General features: G+C 43.8%; 2 protein-coding genes and 1 long non-coding RNA gene across 3 annotated transcripts; all 3 read right to left on the bottom strand.

Annotated features, from left to right (window-relative positions):
- Positions 1-74: 74 nt before the first annotated feature.
- On the bottom strand, positions 75-22,875 carry LOC116724493 (alpha-tectorin-like). The gene is given in 20 exon segments (XM_032570229.1): positions 75-1,021; positions 1,831-1,914; positions 2,031-2,193; positions 2,281-2,526; positions 3,209-3,360; positions 3,449-3,636; positions 3,723-3,857; positions 3,939-4,135; positions 4,286-4,348; positions 4,442-4,529; positions 4,623-4,779; positions 5,476-5,737; positions 6,238-6,280; positions 6,283-6,363; positions 6,470-6,563; positions 19,793-19,855; positions 20,096-20,302; positions 20,890-20,987; positions 21,160-21,231; positions 22,743-22,875. Coding segments are annotated over 18 exon segments (2,370 nt in total). The 5' UTR covers positions 21,209-21,231; positions 22,743-22,875; the 3' UTR covers positions 75-1,021.
- Positions 9,205-11,148, bottom strand: LOC116724613 (uncharacterized). Its single transcript, XR_004340162.1, has 3 exons — positions 11,026-11,148; positions 9,459-9,530; positions 9,205-9,286 (listed from the first exon to the last, which is right to left on the bottom strand). It is a non-coding gene; the product is annotated as an uncharacterized LOC116724613 (long non-coding RNA).
- On the bottom strand, positions 12,126-13,728 carry LOC116724593 (uromodulin-like). Its single transcript, XM_032570369.1, is given in 5 exon segments — positions 12,126-12,276; positions 12,279-12,322; positions 12,410-12,653; positions 13,338-13,490; positions 13,579-13,728. Coding segments are annotated over 4 exon segments (537 nt in total). The 5' UTR covers positions 13,456-13,490; positions 13,579-13,728; the 3' UTR covers positions 12,126-12,145.
- Positions 22,876-24,495: the final 1,620 nt, after the last annotated feature.

Raw genomic sequence — 24,495 nt, 5'->3', positions numbered from 1 at the left:
CTTTTGTAATCTAAATACATAAATATCCCACGCCGACCTGGATATTCAACATGAATAAAAGACCAAATACAGACTTTTATTTTTAATGTTTATTTGCTGATTAAAACATGAATTACAACTTTAATCACCTTCATCCAAAGTAGTTATTATAAAAACTAAAAATGTTTGATTAATAATCATCATTGCACACTTTAATATTTTAGTGATTAGAAATCAAAAGTGCTGATCTTTATGTCGCCGCCGCACATCAGATGTCCAACATGAAAACCAAACAAGAAACAACAACAATCCATCCAAAGACTGAAGAAAAACTACAAAAGGCCGAAAGCAGAATGGGAAAAAAAAAAATCATTTATTTGACCTCAAATGGCTTTTATTCTGTCTAAGTTTAGAAGGATTAAAACAAATGACCAGTTAAAGCTTGTATGTAATACAAATTGTAGCCACAAGAGGGGGAAGTGCTCCAGTTTTACATTTGTAAGAGTTAAAACTCTGCTTTAACTTTCTGAATTGAAAACTCAACTTGATAATAATTTTATAGATGTTAAAAACTGACATCAACCTACAAACGTCATGTTGGAGTTTCTGTAAATTTCAGCTTCAGAAGAAGAAAAACGGCTCAGTAACAGCCACCAATCCCTGCTAAACCTTTACTGATCATTGAGACTAGAAATGAAATCAAATTCCTCCTGATTGTAGAGCTGACTGAAACATTGAAGCTCACTGTGAACCACTGCAGCCTCATTCTGCTCTCTGTTTTCCTCTGTGCATTATGGGATGTTTCACATCTACAATGTGTTGAGCTCAGACAAGGTGAGAATCAAAAAGCTTCTTTCATTGAAGACCAACTATAAACTCTGATTAGTTTAGTGTTTCACTCACTTCCCTTCACCACATTTGATTAATACAAAGAAACGCTCAGCAGTAGAACCGCTATGTGTCAGAGATTTCCTCATAACACCCGGGTCTGGATCAGAACCGGTCCACAGACTGGATCTTCATGGAGTTTGAGGTCCTTCACCTGAAAAGACAACAGGAGCAAAGTTTGAACCAGACTTCACAAACTGCTGTGGTTCAACTGGACATCAGCTTTACAAGATGATGAAAAGTTTTTCCCCTCATATTTTAATAACTCAAACATTATGTGCAAAACTCAGGAAATCTTCCTTTAAAAAGCTTAACACCAACATTTTGTCACAAAAACAAACCCTGGTTAAAGTTCAAGCTTGGTCTCTCTTCCCATCCATCTGTCATGAAACGGTGTGGTGAGGAGGTGAGGCAGAAGCAGATGGAACCAGGTTAGATGAATAATGATGATTTTAATGACGAAGTCCAAACAACGAGCAGCAGGCACAAGGACACACTGACAACGAATAGACTAGACATTGACAGGACCCGACGAGGAACAAGGAACACAGGTGGAGTTAAATACACGGGAGGGTAATCACAGAAACGAGACACACCTGGGAACAATCAAGGGGAGGACAGGACAACGAAGAGACTCAAGGACACAGAAAACTCTAAATAAACACAGAAAAACACAGATCCTGACACCATCAGGAACTTTGTCCATTTCTATTTCTGTCTCCATTGATGTGACGACTATCAGAGTTTGAGGTTTTCATTTTCATGGTCCTGCAACCGTGTCTAAAGATCCAGCGGTGTTACCGTAAACTAGAGGACTAGTTACGACCCCTAGTGGAGAGTTCAAGCTAAAGATCCACTGACCCCATCTGAGATAATCACTAAAGGATTAATGGGAAGGAACAATTATAAATGTGAATAACAATAATAATAATAATAATATGTCAGAATAACAGACAGTCTTACCTAGGCAGTCCAAGCCATGCTGATGAAGGCAGCAGCTCCAGACTGGGACCGGACAGATCTGCGTCTCCGAGTTCCACCACACGTCTAGAAGTGAAGGACAGACAAGTCTGCATTTCAATGACTGTCAAAGCTGAACTTTGTCTCTCATAGTGTGTTAGCGTCAAACATCCTGAGGTGAGTGAGATTCAGAGAAGCTGCACCTTGACGCAGGTGTTCTCCTGTTTGATGCAGAGCTGCAGTTTGCAGTGCAGGTAGACCTGAGCTGAGCTCCCAGTGAACTGGAACATGTTGAAGGAGAAGGAGTTGGAGGTTCCCTTTCCGTTTGCCTCCATGCTCACCGTCTGGTCCTCAGGGTTTGGACAACTGCTCACAAGCGTCAAATCAAACGTTGGTGGTCGGATCAGAGAGGTTAGAAAGGTCACAGAGGCTGAATATGGGCAGCGGTCTCACCCGTTCTCGATCAGGTAATATTTACGGCTAGCGCTGGCCGATTCCTGGTCCGTCGCCCAGCAGGAGTCCGTCACCACGGCAACCAGGCTTTCATTCAGGCCGTCGGCGTCCAGCTCCACCCAGATCTTCTGGTTCAGGCGAACTTCGGTGTTTGAGGCCACAGCTTGAGTTCGGTTGGCGTCGGTGTAGGCCTTCATGGTCAGAGAGTAATTCCAAAGTCCGGATGAGATGAACTGAACCACAGAGCTGCAGAGGACACACACAGCTGGCAGGAGTCTGCTTCTACTTCTGACTGCTCAAAGATTTTACTTTGCTTTCTGCATCCAGCAGGTTTGTACTGTCATATGGAGATGCTAGCTGTGGTCGTCTCCTTGGTGTTTCAGTTTTTACGTCAGCTTAACCGGAGCTTCTTTTCTTTCTAGTAGGTTTTGTTATGTCTTGGTTTTCTGCACCTGTTTTGCCTCCCATTATTTCCCCTCTGCTTCCTGCTTGTTCACAGGCCACATCCAATCACTGCCCTCGTCAACAGACGCTGTGGGCCGTCACGATGTTGCTATGACGACGGGTTCATCTCGTAGGGGAACCAAACTGCATTCAGCTCAACTTTACGCTACAGACACGTTGATGAAGGAACGACCCAAGTTACAGGAGTCTAAAAGCTTCCAACTCTTCAAAGTTATGTTTTCTATGCAATATATATCTATGATAGGACAGCATAGCTACATCTAGTATTTCATAGAGTGTTTAAGCTTTTGGCCAAATCTGTAAAATCACATTGACCTGAATCATAAAGAGAAAGGATTGGACTCTGTTATATCAATCTATTCCTACAGAAACTGACCAAACTATTCTGTAATGTTTTACTGAATCTTTTTCACCTGATTCTGAAACTAAAACCACAAGTTTACCTGATGGGATCAACACCCACCTGTCTTTGATCCTGAAAGCCACCGTCTGTATGTCCGGCTGGGTCTCAACGCAGGAAAACCCGATGTAGACCTGGTCTTGGCGAGTGATTCCTCCAGAGGAGAGGTTCTGTGTCATGATGGTGTTCTTGTAGATGGTTTGGCTGTTGTGGGTCTGCAAACAGAAACATTAACTCCGTACCAAAAGCTGACCTGTGAAAGTTGCCTCCACATCAAGATCCCGAAGCAGAGCGCGAACCCACCGTGACCTCAGTCCCACAGAGGTCGGTGCTGTTGAAGCTGAAGGTCACCATGTGGGTCTGCTGGTCCATCTGACCTCTGCAGGTCGGATCATTGAGCTGTAAGTCAGAGTAGTCGATGCCTTTGTCCTCCAGGAGACACCCAACCAGAGAGAGAGAAGTAGAGCTCTGCCTGCAGACCGGCGGATCACCTGGAGGTTACAGCGTTGGTGAGGAGAGGCAGTCAGAGGGTTTCCTCCAAACATTAAGGCCTGTTCTCAGGTCACAGCTGTCCTACCCAAAGAGTTCGTCTGTCTGTACTTGGAGGCAAAAATGGCCCGACAGAAGCAGCGAGTTTCTCCTCCAGCTGTCTTCTCTCCACAGAACTCGTGATCGCTGCAGGTCCTGTCCTGACAGACGGCCCCAGGGGGCGCTGCAGAGCAGATGCATTACTGTGAAAAGCAGCAGCAGCAGCAGCAGATTCATGGAGCAGACGGAGGGCAGCAGGTCTTACAGCACAGAGCCTTGGACCTCCAGTCCTCCGGTGCGGCGCTGCTCTGCAGGCTGCAGGCTCTGGCGTAGGCCTCCAGGAACCGACAGCTGAGGCCATCCAGATCCGGATAGCGGCACAAAGTGTCTGTGCAGGCGGCCATGTAGGGCTCTGGGTCCACGCCGCAGGAGGAGAAGGGCGCCTCCTTCAGGAGGCTACAGCTGCTCCACATGGAGACAATCAATGATCAATAAACGGATTCGTCTCCCATCAGAGCTGACGTCACGAGGCATCAAACACCATGAAACATGAAGTTTCTCCCAGAGATCAGAGAGAAACTCAGCCTAAAGGTTCTGGATCAATGTGCTCACCGTTCAGCCATCTTGGTGCAGTTGATGGTTGTGTCAGTAGCGTCGGTGTACTGCGCCTCACAGCTAGGGGGCGACACACAACAAGGTCAGGACCGATTCCTGAGTTTACCTGCAGTCCGTCCGTCCAGCAGCGGTCGGTCGGTAAGGAGGTCTGACCTGGTGGAGCCGTCCTCAGAGAGCCGCTCTTCACTCAGAGACCTGCTGGCGTTTCCACACAGACCCTGCAGAGGCAGTCCATCAGAACCTGGACGGGTTCAGGACGCAGCGAGAGACAATCAGCATCAGACTGCAGGACAGCAGCGTTCCTCAGGAACCAAACTCATCTGATGCTCTGTACCTTTCAGGTGGATCTGAGCCGTGGAGCCGTCAAAGAAGACAGAAGCAGAGAAGTTGGACAGGGACGCCTGGACAGTGACTCCAGTTTGGTCCTTGGAGAGCTTCACACCGTGACCCGTCTGAACCGAGCCGCTGAGGGTCAGCGGCGAGCCGTTCAGCTGCGACCCACAGAGACACAGCGGACTGTCAGAACTCAGAGGCTGAGCCACAGAAACCTGGAGGTCTGTCTGAGAAAAGGAGCTGCAGGCGAGTCTGGAGGGGCTTCGGAAGGTGGCGCCCCCTGCTGGTGAAGCAGCAGAGAGACGCTGCTTCACCTACAAACTTCAGGACTACAGCGGACCTGTGACTCAGCAGCTCTGAAAAGGTTCTGTAGCATGAGGAAAGCTTTAAACACACACACACACACAGAATGACTGAAATAAATTATGAACCAACTGAAAAAGTTCAAGTAAAACTGAATCTGACTTTTGTTTTCAGCTAAAACTCAGAAAATATTTTTTATAAGTTGTCTTTAGGATCAAAGCTGATAGAAAAAAAGTTCAAAACTGTTTCAGTTCTTTTGGGTTCAGGAGATAAGAAACCACAAAAACTATAAAGTCTAAGATTATTTTAATCAAAACGTTTAAATTAGGAAATTTAATCATCAAATTCATTGCTAGTGTTTTTCCTGTGTGAACATTTAAAATGATTTATTTTAACTTCATGTCAGTCTCTTATAAGTATCAGTTTGCTCTTTAGCAGCAGAAAAGTTGCATTTGTTTCATAAATCCAGAGGTTCCTGGGCTGGGCCCCCAGAACCCCAGGATCCAGATTACGGCCCTGCTGGAAGCCATGAAGCGTCTGCAGCGGCTCACCAGAACTCTGCCTCCTTGTTTCAGCTGGATGTCAACGGCCGATGTGAACCCGTTCAGTCGCAGCGTCACGCCGTCCAGGAAGCTCATGTCTTTACGGCGCCGCTCCTGGAAGTGGGCCAGAACCTGGAAGTCTGGGCCTGATGGGATCCTCAGCAGAGAGTACCAGCACCGGTCCTTCACAGAGTTCTGCTGGCCCTGGAAGTCCACCACAGCCGGACCCGTCACCGTGCAGACGGAGCCCAACGAGGAGGCAGAGGAGCAGCTGGTGGAGGCAGAAACAAACATCAAGACCTGTTGCTGGGGGCCACAGCCACCAGGGGGCGCTCTACTCCTCCAGCTCTCTGGATCAGTAGTCAGTATGTTACTGAGGTCTGACTGATGTGAAGGACTCAAGATTTAGACCAACTGCTGTGCAGAAAGATTCATTTCAGCCTCACTGATCTCTGATCTGTTCTCCACCGCTGCTCACTTCCTGCTGCTCCTTCACAATAAAAGCTCATTTATCACTTCATGCTTCTCCTTCACAATAAAAGCTCATTTAACACTTCCTGCTGCTCCTTGAAAGTTAATGCTTGCTGTGAAAAAGACCACAGCTCCAGTGAAATTTAACTTCATGAGTCAAATTTGAAAACACATTTATCTCTTTCCCACTTTTCAAATACAAAATCAATCAATCAATTTTATTTATAAAGCACCCTTCAAAGTGCTGTTTTTAGTAGCAGGACTTTGAGCGTGTAAATAAGTAAAAATGACCATATTTACACGCCGTTGCCTTGACAACGCTCCGTGGGCCCACAGCTGGTTTTTGGAGGACTGCAGACTGAGAACAGTTGAGAGTCCTGCAGGTTTTTGGATCAGAGCTGACGTCTCCAGGTCTGAACAGAACACCTGAGAAACGAAGGAAGAGACAGAAAACTCAGAACTCAGTTTATCTGAGGAAAAAACTGTTTCACTGAATCTCAAAGTTCAGGTTTGGATTCAGAGGTTCACTGACCTGATGACCTGCAGCCGCTCAGATCTGCGTAGGTTTCCTGGTTTGCAACACTCGGAGGGAAAACTTTGTTTCCATCCACCAGAAAATCAGGGAACTGCAGAACAACAGAGTCAGAACCACAGAGACTCAACACAGAATAAAAACTGATTTCATTAAAAATGTCTTGATAAAAACTCATTTCTTTCTTGAGCCAAACTTTGTTTACTCAGCTGATTTTTACTCTAAAGAGCAAGACAGACATTTTTCCTGTCTCATGTTTCTATATATGTTTTTTGTCTCATGTTTCTATGTTTTTCATGGTGTCCATTGTAATGGACATCTTGACTAAATGAACGTTAGAACGTCATGAAAACTTCTATACTTTCCCCGCAGAGCTTCATGCAATAACTCATGGTCTCAACCTTTTAAACTGGATTTTGCTGTTTTGTTTATCAGTGTGCATGTCTGAATAGAGAATAAATAATATAAAATATAGCTTTGACTTTAGTGATGGCCATTGAACTTTCAGATGTATTGACATGCTATTATTTGTAGTGATGTAAACATATAACAATAGATTACACAGTTATCAAACTGCTGGCTATTTCCATGTAACCTTTATTTTTCTGAACACCTTGAAGCAGTTTCAGTTTGGATTTTACATTTCTTACAGCAGAAATGTGTTTTTCTGTGCATTATGGCCTCTTGCATCCCAGTCGGCTCTGACTTTTTTTCTCAGATTTTTGTGTTTACAGACTGATAATTTGATCTAGCAGGACAACAACACCCACTGATTCACTGTGAAGCTGAACTTCTCTGGATGAGACACTGAAAAACTGGGAATGCTTTACTTCTCAATTTACCATCTAATTCCTGTGGCTTATTTTCCTCATCCAATCACTGGATCAGAAATCTCTTGATGTACCGTCAGTTCAAGAAGGTTTGACAGTTTTTACTCCATCATTGAGAAAATAACAGAAAATCATTATGAAATCACAAACTGGCTATGAAATGTTCACACATGCTTCTTTCTTTGCACAGTAACACTGAATAATTAGGCGCTGTACAGCCAACACAAAGTCCTGATGTCCATTGGGATGGACATTCAACTTTTAAAAAAGTCCTACGATTTAATGAGAGGAAAAATGTTCAAAATACTTTCAAATACTATTACTGGAAATACTTAAAAATATACAGAGAAAACTTTTCTGTGCTGTTATGAACATAAAGAATATTTTTGAAGTAAAACAGAAGCTTCCTCCTCCCGTCTGTTTTCAGTCACATGCTCGTCTGGATGACTGAAACTCACTAGTATCAACTTAAGGGTCTAAACTTTATTGTTTTTGCTTAATAATAAACCAATCTATAACAAGCATCATGTAAATAACCAATTCCCTAATATTTTTATTAGTTTAATCCCAGAAAAACATCATGTCCACAGTGGACGTGGAGTCTAAAGGATGTCTTGATAAAAACTGAAAATAATCAGGAAAATCTTCAGGTAGATGTTTAGATCTGACAATATTTAATTATTAACTCAAAGCTTTTCCTGTATTTTGTAAAAGATGTAAAGACTTACCACTGATGGTCTGAACCAATAAGCAGTTTGTGATCCAAGTTTACTAGAAGAAAAGTGTACTAAAAAAATACAAAAAAACAGTCAGCAGGTTTGATCCAGTCAAAAGGTTTTCACAAAAAGTCTTTGCATGAAACATAATTACATACTATAGGCGATATAAACAATGAATAAAATATAAGAACTAAACGTAAACAGCTCATACAGTTCTATCAGTTCATTCATATTCTTCCATCAATGTTTTGTGTTTAAGTCTTTTCTAAAACCAGAAAACAGATTTAAATCACTGAACAGAACTTACTGCAGAGATTCAAGACACGAAGCACTCCCAGTGTTCTTAATGCTTGGCAGATTCTGGAGGATGTTTGTTCATAGTCAGGCACACTTTGAAGATAAAAGTGTGTTCACTGTTTTAGGCATCACCAAGCAGTCTCCTCTGCTCTGAGGCTCATAAAAGCCGGTGAAACAGAGAACAAAGTTGTCACTGTGAAGTTCAGCTGAAAAAACAGAAACACAACAAGTCAAAGAAAAACCGACCCACAAAGATTCATCAGGAAGAGAAAAGAGTCTGGAAGTCCTGAGGAATAAAACTCTACAGATCAGTTTCTGATTAAATGAGCAGAAATCCTCTGGACTCCTACTTCCTGTGTTTGCTTCAAAATAAAAGCAGGCAGACTCAGAGCTCTGAAGCTGCAGAGGAAACAAACATTTAAACCAAAGAAAAGACTGAAGTGACAAACAGCTTTATTTCAACTTTGAAAGAAAACTAAAAATATTATAATGTTGAAAACCTGAATTAGAAAATCAGATGAAAAGCCTTCAGAATGCTGAGAAAGGGAGAGCAGAGAGAAATGGAGGGGAGGAGAGCACCATCAGCATCAGCATCAGAAGAGATCAGCAACATCAGCATCACATCACCATCACCATCGTCATCATCAACATCATCGTCACCGTCATCAATCATCATCATCACCGTCAGCATCATCATCATCATCATCAACTCATCATCATCATCATCAACGTCATCGTCACCGTCATCATCATCATCATCATCATCAACATCATCAACGTCATCATCACCGTCATCATCATCACCGTCATCATCATCATCATGCGTCTGACTAAGCAATAATTAGTAGAGGTTCATCCAGTCATTTTACTCACATAAAGTTGTTCGTATTTCTGTCCAAAGTACGTGATGGGGCATGAGCTGATGTCCACCTCTGTGTTATTAGTAAATACTTTAAACTGTCCAGCAGCTCCTGAAACACAGAGACACATGAGATGAGAACCAGAGTCTGGCAGCAACATGACAATCTGTAGATGAATAAACCAGCATCAGTTGGTCTGTTTGGAGACCAAGATGGCAGCAGGAGCTCCGTTCCTCCATCTTCACTGACTCAGCAGAAACTGCTTCTAACTGCAGGAACTCACCTGGCAGCAACATGGCAGCAGAGAGGAAGAGGAGCAGGAGGCGGAGCATGTTGGAGGCGACCAATCAGAGAGCTGGAAAACAGAACATCACATGAAACATAAATCAGTTTTTACTTTCTGCTAAGTTTATTGTTGAAGTTTGAACGTCTCGTTTTATTTCAGTCATGAATGAATTCCTTTGAGGCAGAATCTGTTGCTGGGTTTGTCTTCCTTGGAGGTGAGGAAGCCACCTGGGGCCACAGGGACACCTGCAGGGGCCACAAATGTCCTCTGTACAAACACAGGCTGTAAAGTTACTGACAACAAGGCAGATGAATCAGCAGCAGGACCGAAATGATGATATTTGTTTCAGATTTCTCCCAGAAATGTTACATTTTTAATGTTAAACCAAAACTTAAAGTGGATTAATGGCAATATCTGGCAACTTCCAACTCTTTCTGATCTGTTGCCAGATTCTGAGGCTTCAAAATGATCCGGTCCTGGTTTTGATCTGTAGTGAGTCTGGTTGATCCAAACAGCAGCGCTGGTAGTGAGCTGAATCATGTCACCTCACAAAACTGCTTGTGTAACAAAGAGCCTGACACCAAACAGACGAAGCAGCTAAACTCTGGTTGGAATGACGTCCAACAGGAAGCAGCTGGCATTCAGTGCTCAGCCTGATGCCAACACAAACAGCTGGAGGCTGTGTGTGTTCTTCTGTGGTTTAGTTTGACCTTCCTAAGAAACGCACCCTGGAAAGTTTCCTGACATGCCAATCAATCAGCCAAATCAAATTTTATTTGTAGAGCACCTTTCAGCAACAAGGCATTTCAAAGAGCGTTACATCATAAAAACATAAAAATATAAAGTCAACAGCTTATCAGATTATTGATCAATGTTTCATGATTATATTTCCAAATCAGCTCTAACCAGCTGAGGTTTTAGTCTGGATTTAAAGGAACTCAGTGTTTCAGCTGTTCTGCAGTTTTCTGGTTATTTGTTCCAGATTTGTGGTGCATAGAAGCTCAGAGAATCAAAGTCAAAGTTTCTGATTCTGTAAAGCTCTCAGGGTAACTTTACACCACAAATTTTACTCAAGTTAGAGAAGCAATAGTTCAACATATTTTGACTCAAGTAAAAGTAAAAAGTTTCCGTCCAGGAAACGACTCAATTAAGAGCAGAAAAGCATTTGGTAAAAAGTAACTGATCAAAACATGAATCATATTTTAACAATTCATCATCAGATGCACCAAAATGCAAATTTATGTGGAGATTTTGGACCAAATTGAAAAAACTTTTTTTGTAACATAGCTACAATTTGGGGAAGTAAAATTTCTCCAAATCAATTTCTGTCAACATAAAGTTTATGAAACTTAAACAAAGTTTTTGTGAAAGTTTCCTCCATCTGGAGAATTTATGGTTAAAAGCTTGTTGTGGTGGTGATTTTGCAAAAAGATGGTAATAATCTTCGGTTGTTTTTCTACGTGGCTCTGTTGCTGTGAATGTTTCCTCTTTCCCCCTCAGAGAATTTGGTTTTCTGTGAGAAATGTCTCCATGGATGAGCAGAAGAGAGTCCAGCGGGTCTTACCCTCTACAGGAGGATGATGAAGGTGATGATGAAGGTGGCTCTCTGGTGACCGGAGCTGCTGGGCCGATTTGGCGTCTCTGTCCGGCGGATGCTGCTGCTTCTGTTGGTCTCTGCTGGCGTCACCGGATTAAAGCTACCTGGAGACGAGGAGGGGACGGTGATGATTGGCCAAACACCTGGGACAGGTATTTGCCCCGGGCTCATTCTGTTCAGTTATTTGTACTGATGGTAAGACAGAAAGACCTGCAAAGGAATGTCACTGAACCAGAAAACTGAGCACAGCTACAGCCATGTATTAAAACACCAGATGCTAATAACTCAGTGATTTCTCACAACATGACATTTGTTTTGGGCTTCAACTGTTTTTCCACCTTTCCTTCATGAAACCAGAGGACATTTACAGAGGATTGTCCAGTAATGGGTTATAAAACCAGTGAATCCTAAAAGGCATCATTGCCTCAAATTTACACCACAGATATGAGGAAGATGAGCTGAAGAACGAAGACAATAATAATAATAATAATTACACCTGGTAATTAACAGGTGGAGCTCCAAGGAACAGAAGATGTGACTCACAGTTTGTTGTTTGGTAACATTTCAAACTGATGCTGAACTAAAATGACCTCAGTATGTTTTATAATGTCACTTCAGTTTCTCAGTTATTAGCTCAAATGTTTCTTCTGCCCCAGTTTAGAATCCAGTCTCTACCAGGAACGGACTGGCATACGGGGCTAACTGGGGCCTTCCCAGTGGCCCCTCCGTTGGTCGGCCAAAAGGGCGCAGCAAGCAGCATCCTTGGTTTGCAGAGTCTCAAACTGCGTCATATCAAACTCCTTCCTGACCTCACTTCCGCCCAGTCAGGCAGATTTCAGCAGCGCAGTGGACCTGTAAACTGAGCGCAACAGAACCGCCGGCTGACCATGAAGAGCAGAGATCAGAAAAACAGGTCCGAACAGAAAACAGCCTCTGAGGCGATTATTACAAACTCAACGACGGTCATGAGACAGAAAAGCCTCGTCTGGCCGTCTGTTCCTGCCAGTGAGTCATGAATTAAATCTCCATATTTCTCTCTCCAGCAGAGAAGCCCGGTCTGCAGAACCAAGCTGAAGTTGAGTGAGATTCAGAGAAGCTGCACCTTGACGCAGGTGTTCTCCTGTTTGATGCAGAGCTGCAGTTTGCAGTGCAGGTAGACCTGAGCTGAGCTCCCAGTGAACTGGAACATGTTGAAGGAGAAGGAGTTGGAGGTTCCCTTCCGTTTGCCTCCACGCTCACCGTCTGGTCGTCAGGGTTTGGACAACTGCTCACAAGCGTCAAATCAAACGTTGGTGGTCGGATCAGAGAGGTTAGAAAGGTCACAGAGGCTGAATATGGGCAGCGGTCTCACCCGTTCTCGATCAGGTAATGTTTACGGCTAGCGCTGGCCGATTCCTGGTCCGTCGCCCAGCAGGAGTCCATCACCACGGCAACCAGGCTTTCATCCAGGCCGTCGGCGTCCAGCTCCACCCAGATCTTCTGGTTCAGGCGAACTTCGGTGTTTGAGGCCACAGCTTGAGTTCGGTGGGCGTCGGTGTAGGCGTTCATGGTCAGAGAGTAATTCCAAGGTCCGATGAGATGAACTGAACCCAGAGCTGCAGAGGACACACACAGCTGGCAGGAGTCTGCTTCTACTTCTGACTGCTCAAAGATTTTACTTTGCTTTCTGCATCCATGCAGGTTTGTACTGTCATATGGAGATGCTAGCTGTGGTCGTCTCCTTGGTGTTTCAGTTTTTACGTCAGCTTAACCGGAGCTTCTTTTCTTTCTAGTAGGTTTTGTTATGTCTTGGTTTTCTGCACCTTTTTGCCTCCCATTATTTCCCCTCTGCTTCCTGCTTGTTCACAGGCCACATCCAATCACTGCCCTCGTCAACAGACCGCTGTGGGCCGTCACGATGTTGCTATGACGACGGGTTCATCTCGTTAGGGGAACCAAACTGCATTCAGCTCAACTTTACGCTACAGGACACGTTGATGAAGGAACGACCCAAGTTACAGGAGTCTAAAAGCTTCCAACTCTTCAAAGTTATGTTTTCTATGCAACATATATCTATGATAGGACAGCGTAGCTACATCTAGTATTTCATAGAGTGTTTAAGCTTTTGGCCAAATCTGTAAAATCACATTGACCTGAATCATAAGAGAAAGGATTGGACTCTGTTATATCAATCTATTCCTACAGAAACTGACCAAACTATTCTGTAATGTTTTACTGCATCTTTTTCACCGGATTCTGAAACTAAAACCACAAGTTTACCTGATGGGATCAACACCCACCTGTCTTTGATCCTGAAAGCCACCGTCTGTATGTCCGGCTGGGTCTCAACGCAGGAAACCCGATGTAGACCTGGTCTTTGGCGAGTGATTCCTCCAGAGGAAGAGGTTCTGTGTTCATGATGGTGTTCTTGTAGATGGTTTGCTGTTGTTGGTCTGCAAACAGAAACATTAACTCCGTACAAAAGCCTGACCTGTGAAAGTTGCCTCCACATCAAGATCCCGAAGCAGAGCGCGAACCCACCGTGACCTCAGTCCCACAGAGGTCGGTGCTGTTGAAGCTGAAGGTCACCATGTGGGTCTGCTGGTCCATCTGACCTCTGCAGGTCGGATCATTGAGCTGTAAGACAGAGTAGTTCGATGCCTTTGTCCTCCAGGAGACACCCGACCAGAGAGGAGAGAAGTAGAGCTCTGCCTGCAGACCGGCGGATCACCTGAGGTTACAAGCGTTGGTGAGGAGAGGCAGTCAGAGGGTTCCTCCAAACATTCAGGCCTGTTCTCAGGTCACAGCTGTCCTACCCAAAGAGACTCGTCTGTCTGTACTTGGAGGCAAAAATGGCCCGACAGAAGCAGCGAGTTTCTCCTCCAGCTGTCTTCTCTCCACAGAACTCGTGATCGCTGCAGGTCCTGTCCTGACAGACGGCCCCAGGGGGCGCTGCAGAGCAGATGCATTACTGTGAAAAGCAGCAGCAGCAGCAGCAGATTCATGGAGCAGACGGAGGGCAGCAGGTCTTACAGCACTGAGCCTTGGACCTCCAGTCCTCCGGTGCGGCGCTGCTCTGCAGGCTGCAGGCTCTGGCGTAGGCCTCCAGGAACCGACAGCTGAGGCCGTCCAGATCCGGATAGCGGCACAAAGTGTCTGTGCAGGCGGCCATGTAGGGCTCCGGGTCCACGCCGCAGGAGGAGAAGGGCGCCTCCTTCAGGAGGCTACAGCTGCTCCACATGGAGACAATCAATGATCAATAAACGGATTCGTCTCCCATCAGAGCTGACGTCACGAGGCATCAAACACCATGAAACATGAAGTTTCCCCCAGAGATCAGAGAGAAACTCAGACTAAAGGTTCTGGATCAATGTGCTCACCGTTCAGCCATCTTGGTGCAGCTGGTGGTTGTGTCAGTAGCGTCGGTGTACTGCGCCTCACAGCTAGGGGGCGACACACAACAAGGTCAGGACCGATTCCTGAGTTTACCTGCAGTCCGTCCGTCCAGCAGCGGTCGGTCGGTAAGGAGGTCTGACCTGGTGGAGCCGTCCTCAGAGAGCCGCTCTTCACTCAGAGACCTGCTGGCGTTTCCACACAGACCCTGCAGAGGCAGTCCATTAGAACCTGGACGGGTTCAGGACGCAGCGAGGAGACAATCAGCATCAGACTGCAGGACAGCAGCGATCCTCAGGAACCAAACTCATCTGATGCTCTGTACCTTTCAGGTGGATCTGAGCCGTGGAGCCGTCAAAGAAGACAGAAGCAGAGAAGTTGGACAGGGACGCCTGGACAGTGACTCCAGTTTGGTCCTTGGAGAGCTTCACACCGTGACCCGTCTGAACCGAGCCGCTGAGGGTCAGCGGCGAGCCGTTCAGCTGCGACCCACAGAGACACAGCGGACTGTCAGAACTCAGAGGCTGAGCCACAGAAACCTGGAGGTCTGTCTGAGAAAAGGAGCTGCAGGCGAGTCTGGAGGGGCTTCGGAAGGTGGCGCCCCCTGCTGGTGAAGCAGCAGAGAGACGCTGCTTCACCTACAAACTTCAGACTACAGCGGACCTGTGACTCAGCAGCTCTGAAAAGGTTCTGTAGCATGAGGAAAGCTTTAAACACACACACACACACACACACACACACACTCACCACACACACACACGCCCCCTCCCCCCCCCCACAACACACACAGAATGACTGAAATAAATTATGAACCAACTGAAAAAGTTCAACTAAAACTGAATCTGACTTTTGTTTGCAGCTAAAACTCAGAAAATATTTTTATAAGTTGTCCTTTAGGATCAAAGCTGATAGAAAAAAAAGTTCAAAACTGTTTCAGTTCTTTTGGGGTTCAGGAGATAAGAAACCACAAGAACTATAAAGTCTAAGATTATTTTAATCAAAACTTTTAAATTAGGAAATTTAATCATCAAATTCATTGCTAGTGTTTTTCCTGTTGTGAACATTTAAAATGATTTTATTTTAACTTCATGTCAGTCTCTTATAAGTATCAGTTTGCTCTTTAGCAGCAGAAAAAGTTGCATTTGTTTCATAAATCCAGAGGTTCCTGGGCTGGGCCCCCAGAACCCCAGGATCCAGATTACGGCCCTGCTGGAAGCCATGAAGCGTCTGCAGCGGCTCACCAGAACTCTGCCTCCTTGTTTCAGCTGGATGTCAACGGCCGATGTGAACCCGTTCAGTCGCAGCGTCACGCCGTCCAGGAAGCTCACTTCTTTTACGGCGCTTCTCCTGGAAGTGGGCCAGAACCTGGAAGTCTGGGCCTGATGGGATCCTCAGCAGAGAGTACCAGCACCGGTCCTTCACAGAGTTCTGCTGGCCCTGGAAGTCCACCACAGCCGGACCCGTCACCGTGCAGACGGAGCCCAACGAGGAGGCAGAGGAGCAGCTGGTGGAGGCAGAAACAAACATCAAGACCTGTTGCTGGGGGCCATAGCCACCAGGGGGCGCTCTACTCCTCCAGCTCTCTGGATCAGTAGTCAGTATGTTACTGAGGTCTGACTGATGTGAAGGACTCAGATTTAGACCAACTGCTGTGCAGAAAGATTCATTTCAGCCTCACTGATCTCTGATCTGTTCTCCACCGTTGCTCACTTCCTGCTGCTCCTTCACAATAAAAGCTCATTTATCACTTCATGCTTCTCCTTCACAATAAAAGCTCATTTAACACTTCCTGCTGCTCCTTGAAAGTTAATGCTTGCTGTGAAAAAGACCACAGCTCCAGTGAAATTTAACTTCATGAGTCAAATTTGAAAACACATTTTTCTCTTTCCCACTTTTCAAATACAAAATCAATCAATCAATTTTATTTATAAAGCACCCTTCACAGTGCTGTTTTTAGTAGCAGGACTTTGAGCGTGTAAATAAGTAATAATGACCATATTTACACGCCGTTGCCTTGACAACGCTCCGTGGGCCCACAGCTGGTATTCTGGAGGACTGCAGACTGAGAACAGGTGAGAGTGCTGCAGGTTTTGGATCAGAGCTGACAACGTCTCCAGGTCTGAACAGAACACCTGAGAAACGAAGGAAGAGACAGAAAACTCAGAAACTCAGTTTATCTGAGGAAAAACTGTTTCACTGAATCTCAAAGTTCAGGTTTGGATTCAGAGGTTCACTGACCTGATGACCTGCAGCCGCTCAGATCTGCGTAGGTTTGCTGGTTTGCAACACTCGGAGGGAAAACTTTGTTTCCATCCACCAGAAAATCAGGGGAACTGCAGAACAACAGAGTCAGAACCACAGAGACTCAACACAGAATAAAAACTGATTTCATTAAAAATGTCTTGATAAAAACTCATTTCTTTCTTTGAGCCAAAACTTTGTTTTACTCAGCTGATTTTTACTCTAAAGAGCAAAACAGACATTTTTCCTGTCTCATGTTTCTATATGTTTTTTGTCTCATGTTTCTATGTTTTTCATGGTGTCCATTGTAATGGACATCTTGACTAAATGAACGTAGAACGTCATGAAAACTTCTATACTTTCCCCGCAGAGCTTCATGCAATAACTCATGGTCTCAACCTTTTAAACTGGATTTTGCTGTTTTGTTTATCAGTGTGCATGTCTGAATAGAGAATAAATAATATAAAATATAGCTTTGACTGTAGTGATGGCCATTGAACTTTCAGATGTATTGACATGCTATTATTTGTAGTGATGTAAACATATAACAATAGATTACACAGTTATCAAACTGCTGGCTATTTCCATGTAACCTTTATTTTTTATGAACACCTTGAAGCAGTTTCAGTTTGGATTTTACATTTCTTACAGCAGAAATGTGTTTTTCTGTGTATTATGGCCTCTTGCATCCAGTCGGCTCTGACTTTTTTCTCAGATTTTTGTGTTTACAGACTGATAATTTGATCTAGCAGGACAACAACACCCACTGATTCACTGTGAAGCTGAACTTCTCTGGATGAGACACTGAAAAACTGGGAATGCTTTACTTCTCAATTTACCATCTAATTCCTGTGGCTTATTTTCCTCATCCAATCACTGGATCAGAAATTTCTTGATGTACCGTCAGTTCAAGAAGGTTTGACAGTTTTTACTCCATCATTGAGAAAATAACAGAAAATCATTATGAAATCACAAACTGGCTATGAAATGTTCACACATGCTTCTTTCTTTGCACAGTAACACTGAATAATTAGGCGCTGTACAGCCAACACAAAGTCCTGATGTCCATTGGGATGGACATTCAACTTTAAAAAAAGTCCTACGATTTAATGAGAGGAAAAATGTTCAAAATACTTTCAAATACTATTACTGGAAACACTTAAAAATATACAGAGAAAAAATTTCTGTGCTGCTATGAACATAAAGAATATTTTTGAAGTAAAACAGAAGCTTCCTCCTCCCCGTCTGTTTTCAGTCACATGCTCGTCTGGATGACTGAAACTCACTAGTATCAACTTAAGGGTCTAAACTTTATTGTTTTTGCTTAATAATAAACCAATCTATAACAAGCATCATGTAAATAACCAATTCCCTAATATTTTTATTACACTGCTCAACAAAATAAAGGGAACACTCAAATAACACATCCTAGATCTGAATGAAAGAAATATTCTCATTGAATACTTTGTTCTGTACAAAGTTGAATGTGCTGACAACAAAATCACACAAAAATCATCAATGGAAATCAAATTTATTAACCAATGGAGGCCTGGATTTGGAGCCACACACAAAATTAAAGTGAAATAACACTACACGCTGATCCAACTTTAATGTAATGTCCTTAAACAAGTCAAAATGAGGCTCAGTATTGTGTGTGGCCTCCACGTGCCTGTATGACCTCCCTACAACGCCTGGGCATGCTCCTGATGAGGTGGCGGATGGTCTCCTGAGGGATCTCCTCCCAGACCTGGACTACAGCATCCGCCAACTCCTGGACAGTCTGTGGTGCATCGTGACGCTGGTGGATGGAGCAAGACATGATGTCCCAGATGTGCTCAATCGGATTCAGGTCTGGGGAACGGGCTGGCCAGTCCATAGCTTCAATGCCTTCATCTTGCAGGAACTGCTGACACACTCCAGCCACATGAGGTCTAGCATTGTCCTGCATTAGGAGGAACCCAGGGCCAACCGCACCAGCATATGGTCTCACAAGGGGTCTGAGGATCTCATCTCGGTACCTAATGGCAGTCAGGCTACCTCTGGTGAGCACATGGAGGGCTGTGCGGCCCTCCAAAGAAATGCCACCCCACACCATTACTGACCCACTGCCAAACCGGTCATGCTGAAGGATGTTGCAGGCAGCAGACCGCTCTCCACGGCGTCTCCAGACTCTGTCACGTCTGTCACATGTGCTCAGTGTGAACCTGCTTTCATCTGTGAAGAGCACAAGGCGCCAGTGGCGAATTTGCCAATCCTGGTGTTCTCTGGCAAATGCCAAGCGTCCTGCACGGTGTTGGGCTGTGAGCACAACCCCCATCTGTGGACGTCAGGCCCTCATACCATCCTCATGGAGTCGGTTTCTAACCGTTTGTGCAGACACATGCACATTTGTGGCCTGCTGGAGGTCATTTTGCAGGGCTCTGGCAGTGCTCCTCCTGTTCCTTCTTGCACAAAGGCGGAGGTAGTGGTCCTGCTGCTGGGTTGTTGCCCTCCTACGGCCTCCTCCACGTCTCCTGGTGTACTGGCCTGTCTCCTGGTAGCGCCTCCAGCCTCTGGACACTACGCTGACAGACACAGCAAACCTTCTTACCACAGCTCGCATTGATGTGCCATCCTGGATGAGCTGCACTACCTGAGCCACTTGTGTGGGTTGTGGAGTCTCATGCTACCACGAGTGTGAAAGCACCACCAACATTCAAAACTGACCAAAACATCAGCCAGACAGCATAGGTACTGAGAAGTGGTCTGTGGTCCCAACTGCAGAACCACTCCTTTATTGAGTGTGTCTTGCTAATTGCCAATAATTTCCACCTGTTGTCTATTCCATTTGCACAACAGCAGGTGAAATTGATTGTCAATCAGTGTTGCTTCCTAAGTGGACAGAAGTTTGATTTACTTGGTGTTATATTGTGTTGTTTAAGTGTTCCCTTTATTTTTTTGAGCAGCGTAGTTTAATCACAGAAAAACATCATGTCCACTCCAGTGGACGTGGAGTCTAAAGGATATCTTGATAAAAACTGAAAATAATCAGGAAAATCTTCAGGTAGATGTTTAGATCTGACAATATTTAATTATTAACTCAAAGCTTTTCCTGTATTTTGTAAAAGATGTAAAGACTTACCACTGATGGGTCTGAACCCACGTAAGCACTTTGTGATCCAAAGTTTACTAGAATAAAACGGTACTAAAAAAAATACAAAAAAACAGTCAGCAGGTTTGATCCAGTCAAAAGGTTTTCACAAAAAGTCTTTGCATGAAACATAATTACATACTATAGGCGATTTAAACAATGAATACAATATAAGAACTAAACGTAAACAGCTCATACAGTTCTATCAGTTCATTCATATTCTTCCATCAATGTTTTGTGTTTAAGTCTTTTCTAAAACCAGAAAACAGATTTAAATCACTGAACAGAACTTACTGCAGAGATCATAAAGAACATGTTGCACTCCCCAGTGTTGTTAATGCTTGGCAGATTCTGGAGGATGTCTTGTTCAGTATAGTCAGGCACACTACCAAGTAAAAAGTATGTGTTCACTGTTTTAAGCATCACCAAGCAGTCTCCTCTGCCCTCAGGCTCATAAAAGCCGGTGAAACAGAGAACAAAGTTGTCACTGGTGAAGTTCAGCTGAAAAAACAGAAACACAACAAGTCAAAGAAAAACCGACCCACAAAGATTCATCAAGAAGAGAAAAGAGTCTGGAAGTCCTGAGGAATAAAACTCTACAGATCAGTTTCTGATTAAATGAGCAGAAATCCTCTGGACACCTACTTCCTGTGTTTGCTTCAAAATAAAAGCAGGCAGACTCAGAGCTCTGAAGCTGCAGAGGAAACAAACATTTAAACCAAAGAAAAGACCTGAAGTGACAAACAGCTGCTTTATTTCTAACTTTGAAAGAAAACTAAAAATATTATAAGTTTGTTGATTTTAAACCTTTAATTAGTTTTTAAATCAGATGAAAAGTTTCCTTCAGTAATGCTGAGTTAAAGTTTGGAGACCAGAGAGAAATGGAGTGTAAGGATGAAGCACCATCATCATCATCATCATCATCATCATCATCATCACCGTCATCATCATCACCATCACGTCATCATTATCATCATCATCATCATCATCATCATCGTCACCATCACCATCACCATCATCATCATCATCATCATCATGCGTCTGACTAAGCAATAATTAGTAGAGGTTCATCCAGTCATTTTACTCACATAAAGTTGTTCGTATTTCTGTCCAAAGTACGTGATGGGGCATGAGCTGATGTCCACCTCTGTGTTACTAGCAAATACTTTAAACTGTCCAGCAGCTCCTGAAACACAGAGACACATGAGATGAGAACCAGAGTCTGGCAGCAACATGACAATCTGTAGATGAATAAACCAGCATCAGTTGGTCTGTTTGGAGACCAAGATGGCAGCAGGAGCTCCGTTCCTCCATCTTCACTGACTCAGCAGAAACTGCTTCTAACTGCAGGAACTCACCTGGCAGCAACATGGCAGCAGAGAGGAAGAGGAGCAGGAGGCGGAGCATGTTGGAGGCGACCAATCAGAGAGCTGGAAAACAGAACATCATATGAAACATAAATCAGTTTTTACTTTCTGCTAAGTTTATTGTTGAAGTTTGAACGTCTCGTTTTATTTCAGTCATGAATGAATTCCTTTGAGGCAGAATCTGTTGCTGGTTTGTCTTCCTTGGAGGTGAGGAAGCCACCTGGGGCCACAGGGACACCTGCAGGGGCCACAAATGTCCTCTGTACAAACACAGGCTGTAAAGTTACTGACAACAAGGCAGATGAATCAGCAGCAGGACCGAAATGATGATATTTGTTTCAGATTTCTCCCAGAAATGTTACATTTTTAATGTTAAACCAAAACTTAAAGTGGATTAATGGCAATATCTGGCAACTTCCAACTCTTTCTGATCTGTTGCCAGATTCTGAGGCTACAAAATGATCCGGTCCTGGTTTTGATCTGTAGTGAGTCTGGTTGATCCAAACAGCAGCGCTGGTAGTGAGCTGAATCATGTCACCTCACAAAACTGCTTGTGTAACAAAGAGCCTGACACCAAACAGACGAAGCAGCTAAACTCTGGTTGGAACGACGTCCAACAGGAAGCAGCTGGCATTCAGTGCTCAGCCTGATGCCAACACAAACAGCTGGAGGCTGTGTGTGTTCTTCTGTGGTTTAGTTTGACCTTCCTAAGAAACGCACCCTGGAAAGTTTCCTGACATGGCAACAATCAATCAGCCAAATCAAATTTTATTTGTAGAGCACCTTTCAGCAACAAGGCATTTCAAAGAGCGTTACATCATAAAAACATAAAAATATAAAGTCAACAGCTTCACATTTTGCACATCAGATTATTGATCAATGTTTCATGATTATGTTTCCAAATCAGCTCTAACCAGCTGAGTTTTTAGTCTGGATTTAAAGGAACTCAGTGTTTCAGCTGTTCTGCAGTTTTCTGGTGGTTTGTTCCAGATTTGTGGTGCATAGAAGCTCAGAGAATCAAAGTCAAAGTTTCTGATTCTGTAAAGCTCTCAGGGTAACTTTACACCACAAATTTTACTCAAGTTAGAGAAGCAATAGTTCAACATATTTTTACTCAAGTAAAAGTAAAAAGTTTCCATCCAGGAAACGACTCAATTAAGAGCAGAAAAGCATTTGGTAAAAAGTAACTGATCAAAACATGAATCATATTTTAACAATTCATCATCAGATGCACCAAAATGCAAATTTATGTGGAGATTTTGTACCAAATTGAAAAAAAAATAATTTTGTAACATAGCTACAATTTGGGGAAGTAAAATTTCTCCAAATCAATTTCTGTCAACATAAAGTTTATGAAACTTTAACAAAGTTTTTGTGAAAGTTTCCTCCATCTGGAGAATTTATGGTTAAAAGCTTGTTGTGGTGGTGATTTTGCAAATAGATGGTAATAATCTTTGGTTGTTTTTCTACGTGGCTCTGTTGCTGTGAATGTTTCCTCTTTCCCCCTCAGAGAATTTGGTTTTCTGTGAGAAATGTCTCCATGGATGAGCAGAAGAGCGTCCAGCGGGTCTTACCCTCTACAGGAGGATGATGAAGGTGATGATGAAGGTGGCTCTCTGGTGACCGGAGCTGCTGGGCCGATTTGGCGTCTCTGTCCGGCGGATGCTGCTGCTTCTGTTGGTCTCTGCTGGCGTCACCGGATTAAATAAACCTGGAGACGAGGAGGGGACGGTGATGATTGGCCAAACACCTGGGACAGGTATTTGCCCCGGGCTCATTCTGTTCAGTTATTTGTACTGATGGTAAGACAGAAAGACCTGCAAAGGAATGTCACTGAACCAGAAAACTGAGCACAGCTGCAGCCATGTATTAAAACACCAGATGCTAATAACTCAGTGATTTCTCACAACATGACATTTGTTTTGGGCTTCAACTGTTTTTCCACCTTTCCTTCATGAAACCAGAGGACATTTACAGAGGATTGTCCAGTAATGGGTTATAAACCCAGTGAATCCTAAAAGGCATCATTGCCTCAAATTTACACCACAGATATGAGGAAGATGAGCTGAAGAACGAAGACAATAATAATAATAATAATTACACCTGGTAATTAACAGGTGGAGCTCCAAGGAACAGCAGATGTGACTCACAGTTTGTTGTTTGGTAACATTTCAAACTGATGCTGAACTAAAATAAGCTCAGTATGTTTTATAATGTCACTTCAGTTTCTCAGTTATTAGCTCAAATGTTTCTTCTGCCCCTGTTTAGAATCCAGTCTCTACCAGGAACGGACTGGCATACGGGGCTAACTGGGGCCTTCCCAGTGGCCCCTCCGTTGGTCGGCCAAAAGGGCGCAGCAAGCAGCATCCTTGGTTTGCAGAGTCTCAAACTGCGTCATATCAAACTCCTTCCTAACCTCACTTCCACCCAGTCAGGCAGATTTCAGCAGTGCAGTGGACCTGTAAACTGAGCGCAACAGAACCGCCGGCTGACCATGAAGAGCAGAGATCAGAAAAACAGGTCCGAACAAAAAACAGCCTCTGAGGCGATTATTACAAACTCAACGACGGTCATGAGACAGAAAAGCCTCGTCTGGCCGTCTGTTCCTGCCAGTGAGTCATGAATTAAATCTCCATATTTCTCTCTCCAGCACAGAAGCCCGGTCTGCAGAACCAAGCTGGAGTTGGTTCCGATTCGGGAAAAGACTAAAGGGCGATTCCACCCAATTTTTCACCACCTCCCGCATCTTTAATCGGCTCTAGGTTAAAAACTACAACACCTGGACTCTTCAAACCTGGACTGGATTATTCTGCTCTAATAACAGAATATTTTAATCCATGTTTGGGATTTGTGAAACCTTTAGGTGATTTGTGAAACTTCACTAAAGCTTAGATTACTATTCATACTTGTTACATGCAGGCTTTTCAAATTCAATTTGAATTCAAAACCACTTTATTAATGGGAAATGAAATGTTGGTGTAGCTCATTAATTCTTCAAAGAGTTCAAAGGTCAATGCCGCCCTGCCGGCCTGATGCGGCTCCAGCTCTCATGCAATTACACAACTTTGACCTTAAAACAGTCAGTTTCATCTAAATCCATCAAAATGATCAAATTTCAACAAAACTTTTAGTAATAAAGACTTTGATTATCTTGTCAAATAAATGCCTTTTGTAATCTAAATACATAAATATCCCACGCTGACCTGGATATTCAACATGAATAAAATACCAAATACAGACTTTTATTTTTAATGTTTATTTGCTGATGAAAACATGAATTACAACTTTAATCACCTTCATCCAAAGTAGTTATTATAAAAACTAAAA

Source organism: Xiphophorus hellerii, chromosome 8 (genome assembly GCF_003331165.1).
Source record: "Xiphophorus hellerii strain 12219 chromosome 8, Xiphophorus_hellerii-4.1, whole genome shotgun sequence".
In the NCBI taxonomy this organism is placed as follows: domain Eukaryota; kingdom Metazoa; phylum Chordata; class Actinopteri; order Cyprinodontiformes; family Poeciliidae; genus Xiphophorus; species Xiphophorus hellerii.
Note: the sequence above shows the minus strand (reverse complement) of the source record. Positions and strands in the feature narration are given on the sequence as shown.